The sequence below is a fragment of the Rattus norvegicus genome, chromosome 3 (assembly GCF_021556685.1).
Source record: "Rattus norvegicus strain SHRSP/BbbUtx chromosome 3, alternate assembly SHRSP_T2T, whole genome shotgun sequence".
Classification (NCBI taxonomy): domain Eukaryota; kingdom Metazoa; phylum Chordata; class Mammalia; order Rodentia; family Muridae; genus Rattus; species Rattus norvegicus.
The window spans coordinates 118943595-118952015 of NC_141536.1; the positions used below are offsets into that span (position 1 = coordinate 118943595).

The 8421-nt window shown below is 48.3% G+C and overlaps 1 protein-coding gene across 5 annotated transcripts; it reads left to right on the forward strand.

Moving 5' to 3' along the window:
- Positions 1-2348: 2348 nt before the first annotated feature.
- Positions 2349-7602, forward strand: Prnd (prion like protein doppel). Of its 5 annotated transcripts, NM_001429638.2 has the most exon segments (4): positions 2349-2403; positions 2518-2557; positions 4416-4990; positions 5841-7602. In NM_001429638.2, a coding segment is annotated over 1 exon segment (537 nt). In that variant the 5' UTR covers positions 2349-2403; positions 2518-2557; positions 4416-4426; the 3' UTR covers positions 4964-4990; positions 5841-7602.
- The last annotated feature ends 819 nt before the right edge of the window (positions 7603-8421 follow it).

Genomic DNA, 8421 nt, shown 5'->3' on the forward strand with positions numbered 1-8421 from the left:
ACCCATTTGTGCATATTGGAGTTATCCCTTTTTCCTGTAACTTCTTTTCAACACACTTGAATTTCTAATATTCGTTCAATCACAAGATATGTGCCATAGCCCCTGGAGTCCTGGAACAGTCACATCCCAAGGCCAGTTCATCACACCTAGGTAGCTGTCTTAGTGTTTTACTGCTGTGATGACCAAAGCAAGTCTTATAAGGACAACACTTAATCGAGGCTGGCTTGCTTACAGGTTCAGAGGTTCAGTCCTTTATCTTCAAGGCAGGAACATGGCAGCATCCAGGCAGGCATGGTGCAAACAGAGCTGAGAGCTCAACATCTTCATCTGAAGGCTGCTAGTGGAAGACTGACTTCCAGGTAGCTAGGGTGAGGGTCTTAAGCCCATGCCCACAGAGACACACCCACTCCAACAAGGCCACACCTTCTAATAGTGCCACTTTCTGGGCCACACATATACAAACCATCCTGGTGGCCTTCCAATCATTGTCTGGGAGAGAAGACAATGCCCTTGAATCTGGTCTCTCTGCTCCTGTAAAGAAGCCTCCCTCTTCCTCACCGTGTGAGGTGGGGCAGGAAGGCCACGTGTGAGCAGGGTCCGATGTACAGACTGCATCTGACTCACACTTTAGTTTGTCTTGCTGGCCACTTAGCTTCTAGAATTCCTCCTTATTCTCCAGCGTGTTCTGTCCTCCAGCCTGGTGCCTTTGAGGACGGCACTTTGTTCATTCAAGAGGAATCTGAAATCTCTTCAGTTTTGGCCCTGCTTCCTACCACCCTCTGGCAAAGCCCTCCTCAGAAAAGGACTAGAAAGCTGAGGGAGACAGGCAGCAGCAGGGGTGGTTCACAGAGGCAGTATGGAGGGATGAGGGCCCAGAACGCATTGCCTCCAGGTTAAATGGTCTTGAACCTGTCTGAGCCTGTGACGCGGTTAGTACGGAGTTGCTGAACTAGAAGATTCTGAGTCCTTTCCAGTTCTGCATGCAGCAAACCGTAATTATGCCCTTAAGCATGTATATAACCAACAAAAATCCAGATGATTGTCTTCGGGTAGTAAATGTTAGAAATTTGGGGGGGGTTGTTTTTGTTTCTCTGCATATAATAATACAAATAGTCTACACAAGTAATCCTGTGCAAATAATATACACAAAGATCACAGTGGCCGTGTTTGGGAGATGTGTGTTCCCATGCACAGAAAGTCTGTAAGTCTACAAAGAAATACAAACATCTTTTTAAGAAAGAAAATGAAACAACCTTTAAAGTAAAACAAACAAACAAAGGCAAAAAGGCGGAGGTGAGGCTGGGGCACAGCTAGTCGTCCTCAATCCAATTATAAAAGTTCTTAATTCTGTTGTGGGTAGCTAGTGAGTCTGCCTCCGGGCTGAAAAATCTTTGTTGAGTCTTCTGGCGCCATCTGCTGACCATTATAGGAAAGGCAGCTTGACTTAGTTTGCAGTGGGACACCGTTGAAGACAAAGGCTGTATTCTGTTTACAGGCAATCTTACCTATCCTTACCTCCTGAACTCACTTTTAATTTTGTCTTTCAGTAGTGATCACAACAGGGACACTCCAGAAATCCCGTGTGTTTAAGGCCTTGGGACAGTCACGGGTACCTGTGAGCCTCCTGCCATGGGGCAGGGTCGTGATTCTGGATCTTCTCCTCACCGCACCTGAGCAGTAAGGAAGGAATAAACGTTTACTGCCATCATCTGTGTATAGCCGGTTTCTGCCCTTCTAGCTCTACTTCTCCAGTTCTCACAGACCTGTAACCTACTGGCCTAAGGGCTAACCTTGACCCTCAAGTATCCATAGAGACCCCAACAGCCCAAAGTCCTGGAAACTTCTCAAGTTCGTCTCCCCACTCGCTCATTAGTCCCACTTCTCCCACCCACCTAGGAGAAAGTGATGACTCTTCCACTTTTGTGAGCTCCAGCAACATGGCATGGGAGGGGGGTGCAGATAAATGGCAGTCCTTCTTAATTGTCCCTTCCCATGAGGTTGCCTGAAAGAGGCCCCCTTGCCACTGGAGGTTGGTCTTGAGGGGCAGGACAAGAGCTGTGTCCCGAAAGATTTCTCTAAGTCCTCTTGGCTATGGGCATTGGAAGTTGTTCAAGCTGTAGTCCTGAATCTTCTTCCCAGGCTTTTCTTAACATCAGGATCTTCACGTGGTTTTATCGGTGAAGAGTAACAAGAAGCTCCAACCTTCCAGGGAGGAGGAGTGACACAGGAGCCCTTGATTGGCCCTGTTGTAAAGGGAAGGGCTGCCCTATTTGGAGGGCTGGAGCTCGGTGGAGAGGTCCCCCTCCCCCTGCAGTGCCTATATAGCTGAGTGGTGGCTTACAGACACTGTTCCAGAGAAGTGAGGGCTCCAAGCTTCAGAGGCCAGAGTAGCAGAGAACAAAGGTATGTGGCGGGGGTTTCCCAGACCCAGCGGTGACTTGTGACTTCCCTTCCACCCAACACCCCCTCCTGTCCCAGGCAGGGAGGGATGCTGTAAGCCATCTCATTCATTCCTAGCTGCCTCTGCATTCCTGTGCTCTGATGCTACTGGGAAATGGTAGGTACTTGTAGGACTGACTGGTGGGAAATTCGTGGCTGCTTTTAAGCCCTTGTCTGTAAAAACTAAGTCTTATCTCAAGAAATCTGCGCTTTCATAAAAAAAAATTGGTTTTGGTGGGCAGGGCTCACTCTTAAATGTCTTTTATGTTATTACTTTTATTTAAGGTTTCTACTATCACAAGGTAGAGTCCGACATCACAGTCCTCATTGGAAGACCAATGGATATTTACTCTGTGTTGGGGAAAAGTTGGTTTGAGTTCACTGGGTGTTTGGAGTGGGAGGTGTTAGAGGCTTTACCCACTGAAGGACTGAGACAGGCAGGGCCCACAGGGATGGTGCAGTGAAGCCCCTTTGCATCCTCTGTAGATGACAGGGTATGCTCTTAGGCTGGGAGAGGCTTGGGTCTTCTTTTGTGTTTTTGTAAGTGTTGCTCCCAGAGACAAATGGTCTAACAGAATCATTGAGCCTTTCTGGGGACCCTACTGTGAGTGATAGATGCCTGCTCTGGCACTCCAGCGGTCCATGGTAAATCTTCATCTAGGTGACAGCCCTGATACATTATGCTGTAGGAATCTCTCTATGTCCCTGGTCAACACAGACAAAGACCCTGGTGCTGGAAAACTCTGATGCTGGCCTTCAGGGTGGATTTCCACAGTGGCCACTGTAGCTTCAGGAGCAAGATGTCACAACTGCTAGAACTGGCGGTGAAGGGGAGGGAGGGCAGATTCCCTGAGATCAACAGCTCTTTGGACCCCGGGATAGGTAGCCTTGGCAGTCTCCCAAGTCTTGTTAATATCCCTTTGCAATCACACAATGCTTCTCCATCTTCCTGATACGGTGACCTTTCATGCTGTGATGACCCAACTATAAAATGATGTCTTTGTTCTGTCATAGCTGTAATTTTGCTACTGTCATGAATTGTACCTCTGATACATGACCCCCAAAGAGGCCATGACCCACAGGTTGAGAACCACTGCTCTAGCTTCTCTCGAAATCCCTCAACAGCCCTGATTTCTGTTGGCCTAGGAGCCATCACGCCCTTAGTAACCCCTAGTAACACAAACCATTAGCAGCACCTGCCCCTGAATTCCTCACAGGCAGTGGGACTCAGCTATGGGTGTGTGCTCTCAGAATCAATGCTGAACTCGAGTTGGCCACCTAGTACATGCAGCTTAGGGCAAATTACTTGACATCTCTGAATCCCAGAATAGTTTATAAAGATTGGAGAAAAGTACTTTCTCCTTGTGAGAATTAGATCATACCACAAACGGACTTGACATAGTTGGCATAAGGGCAGACATTTAATAAGCTTGTAATTAAAAGCTATTAGGATGAGCAGAGGACACACCATCCCTGAGTGAGACTGGGAAAGTTCCCGGCAGCACATTTTGATGGTGACTACGTGTCCACTCTCCTTTTCTCCTCCAACTTTGCCTACTTCTCTCGCTGGTCTTCTGAGAATCAGCAGCCAGTTTCTGGGAGGAGACAGCAGAACAGGTCTGGAACGGTGCCAACTCGGGGCACTGGAAAGTAAGACTAAGTCAGGTCCTTTGATTCCAACTCTTAACTCCCAGGGATCATTAACTTGAAAGGCTGGGGAACACAAGAGAAAGCAGTCTTCATTATATATCTGTGTTCCTATGCCTGGTCAATAGCTCTGCCCCAAACAGCCAAGATCACAGCGAGAGGAGTAACCCTGGCCAAAACAAAGAAAGAAAGCTGGCATCTGGTTGACCCTGGGCAGCCTGTGCATGAGACGTCATTATGATATGAGGATTCCTTTAAAATCTGTCACCTGTTGGAGGGCGGGAGGACATCTGAGGAGAGAGAGTGACAGCTCAGCCTTTCCCTTACAGATTCTCCCACCATGAAGAACCGTCTGGGTACATGGGGGCTGGCCATCCTCTGCCTGCTGCTTGCTAGCCACCTCTCCACGGTTAAGGCCAGGGGCATAAAGCATAGGTTCAAGTGGAACCGGAAGGTCCTGCCCAGCAGCGGCCAGATTACCGAAGCCCAGGTGGCTGAGAACCGCCCAGGAGCCTTCATCAAGCAAGGCCGAAAGCTGGACATCGACTTTGGAGCAGAGGGCAACAAGTACTATGCGGCCAACTACTGGCAGTTCCCTGATGGGATCTACTACGAAGGCTGCTCTGAAGCCAACGTGACCAAGGAGGTGCTGGTGACCCGCTGCGTCAACGCCACCCAGGCGGCCAATCAGGCTGAGTTCTCCCGGGAGAAGCAGGATAGCAAGCTCCACCAGCGAGTCCTGTGGCGGCTGATCAAAGAGATCTGTTCCACCAAGCACTGCGATTTCTGGCTGGAAAGGGGAGCCGCGCTGCGAATCACCGTGGACCAACAGGCGATGGTCTGCCTGCTGGGTTTCATTTGGTTTATTGTGAAGTAAACAGCAATGAAACTGGCAGCCACAGAGGTGAGCTGGTGGGCAAAGGTGAACAGAGGTAGCCCAGTTCTCACTCTCTAGCCCCCGAGTGTCCTGAAAGTACAGTGTGTAGCGATTCTCGGCAACTTCCAAAGTCCCTCCCGAGTACTCCCTCTGCTCCCTGTGTTTGATAAGGTGTTACAGTGCCCCCATGCCCCACCCCTGTGGGACCTAGCTTGTTCCTGCCTTTACAGCTACACTAGGTGATAAACCAGTCAAAGTATGAAAGAATTGTCCTGGGCACTCCACCTGATTTCCCAACTCCAGGAAACTGAGGCTCACATTGCTGGAGTCCCCCTCCAGGACAGTTAGAAAATAGCAGAGCTGGGGTTCCCCTGGTCTATCTTCCCTCAGGTTTTCTGCTCTGGGTAGCCTAGAGCTACACAAGAGGCTGTGTAGAGCTGCCTCCTGGTCCCTTCAAGACTCAGGTCCAAGTGCAGTCCTGAATGTGGAGTGAAATGTGGAAGTCACACTCTGAAGTAAGTGGGAAGCCCTGAGCACCTTGACACGACACCTTGCCCGACACTACAATATAACAGAAGTCAAACTAAAGTAGACGTGACACTAGACAAAGGCTCAGAAATCAGATTGTAGGGAAATTCATCACTCACCTCCCAGACAGCAGCTTCAGGGCGGATGTGTTTGTGGTTTCTAGATGCTTCTTCACAAGGATTGCCGGTTGCTAGTTGGGTCCCTGCAATATCTGCAAAGTTAAAAAAAAAACACCCTTGTAAATAACACATTTGCATCTCTCTCTCTCTCTCTCTCTCTCTCTCTCTCTCTCTCTCTCTCTGTGTGTGTGTGTGTGTGTGTGTGTGTGTGTGTTCCTTTGTTTTTCTAGAAAGGAATTTATGTACCCAGGTTGGCCCCAAACTCATGATCTTCTGGCCTCTGCCTCCTGAATGCCGGGATTACAGACATAGCACCAAGCCCGATGTGTGTTTACTGCTGAAGTCCCCTGGCCCTATGTGCATGCGTGTTCTTAGACATCTGTGACGCTTGCTTTGCACAGGACTCTCTGCAATCACTCCGTTTTTAAAACCTCTTTGGTAAGAGCTAATCTCTGTGAATCATTTAACACTCCAAAAAATATAATTATTGGCCAAAAGGCTGAAGAGAAATGACACCTTTAGAGAGACCCAATAACAAATCGATATGCCACTTTGTGGATTTAAATGTGTATTAAACTATGAGTGCTACTTGAATGTTTAAAAATCTTTTAAGATTCTTCTGCAGGCTTTCCTCACCTTTCAGGACCCCAGAAGTTGCTGAACTGAACGGTTCTGGAGATAACCGCTGCTGGTTGTAGTCTCTTGTAAAAGGAACATCTGCCAGGGGGGTCGGGTATTGTCAAAGGAGTCATCTGCAACGTTCCAGAACACGAGTGCTGATAACAGTACCTCACGAGCCGAGTTCCCTGTGCTATCAGTTCTCCTCAAGGACACCTCTGGGAAGCTTCACATGGTAAAGGGACATGAAGCAGGGCAGCCCAAGGATTCACAGCCTTCCCCTGGAACCTGTACCACTGGACAGACAGCCCCCGAAAACCAACCTGCTACAATACTCCACTGCCGCCAAGACACGCCCCCTCGGCTTACTGTCTACTAATTCTACAGCAGAGGGCGTGGAGAAGCCCAGAACACACAGTTTATCCCTTGCATGTCATTTTAAATATCAGGCAAGAAAGAAGGAATAGTTCTTAGATGGTGATGTTGTCATTTCAGCTCCAGGCTTAAGGCTTAGTTTCCAGGACGCACAAAGCCGTGGACAGCCAACTTCCTTCTGGCGAGAAAATGCTTAGGCTGGACAGAGTCCATGCTCCACGATTGCCGTGTTCTCTCCGACTATTGGTCGTCTCTGCCCACGAACTAACTGCGACAGCCAATAAGTGTCAGTGTGATTTGACTACCAAATTCGCTTATTTCGTTTTGTTTTTTTATTTAAGCAGGGATGTTCTTGCTTACTTACTTACGGATCAGGAGGGGGTTTCTTAGCCCTTCTAAGAGTTCCTGAGCTAAAACGTGTGCTCTGTAGAACTGCACGCAAACTGACAGCCGAGTAAAAGGGGGCGGGGCTGCAATTCCTGAGTCTGATCGGTCACAAAGTTTTCACCTCTCCAGACTCCCCACTCCTTTACTCATTTGCAACTGCAAATGTAGCAATTTGCAATCCTAATACCGGGCCAGAACGCTGGGTACCTTAAAGCTTTACTTGACATCATTTAGTGCTTTCTGTCCATTTTTTAATGACTTTTGTTTTCTTGTTTCTTTAACCCTATCCCCTCCTTCTACCCTAGTATGAGACCCGTACCCCTTTACTGTGTCTAAATATAAAGATGAGGGTTTTAATTTTGTTTCATTACAACCTTTAAAATACAAAGAGCACTTGTATGTTTGTTTCTCTGCGGCTTGTATTCCTGACTTAATGGAATACCATTACACTCTCTGGATCGGTAACTAGGTAACATCTAACTAGTCCTTTTAGATGACCATGAAATATTCCACAGGACAGATGCACTTCAAGTGACTTAGCAATTTCCTTGTTGACAGATTCTCAGATTGTTCTTATCCTGCAAACAATAAACACCCGTAAATAGACAGCCACGGTGCCTGGTGGTTTTATTTCTGCAGAAAAGATTCCCTGCCACGGAATCCCTAAGACAAAGCAGATCGATAACTCAGACTTTATTAGGCATCCCCTGGTTGTGTGGGGACATAGCTGAGATGCGCTCTCAGCACCCCGCGAATGATCTCTTTGAAGTATGAGAAGCTGGAGGTCACTCTTTCCAACACTGCTTAAGCATCTGCTGTCCTCAGCAGAGGGCACACAAAAACTTCTTGAGGACCCTGAAGACCATTCAGATAGCCCAAAACCATCAACATTGTCTAGTCTAGACCTGGTCCTTGCCTAAAACATGTGGAAGAGAAACATTAGACAGTGGGCCTGTGAGCCTTCTATACAGAAGGCAGTGTCCACAGGCTCCGTGTCCCCCAGTAAGAGGGGACTTTACTCTTCCGGTAGTCTGGCCCTGACCTTTTGACAGACTCAATAAACCTGTCCATGCCAGTCCTGTATTCCAGTGAGAATGCCCTAGATTACCAGGTTCACTAAGAACAGGATGGAGCCCTGTCATAGCAGCCACCCTCTCCTCTCAGCTTAGGTAAAAGACCAGCATCTCTTTCAAGACCCTTGTGCCCCACTGACCCAGAAGGCAGCTTCCAGCCTCCAGAAGACCCACCTGTGGACTTTGTGAGATGTGCCCCTAACAGTGGCTATGACATTCCCGGCCTCAAGTTCTCTAACTGCCAGTAACTGGCCTGGGTGGTGGTGGCTCATTGAATCAGGGACCTCAAGGCCTGATCCATGAACTTGCAGTGTGGATACCCAAACACTTCTACCCAGAACTTTCTCCACTGTGTAAG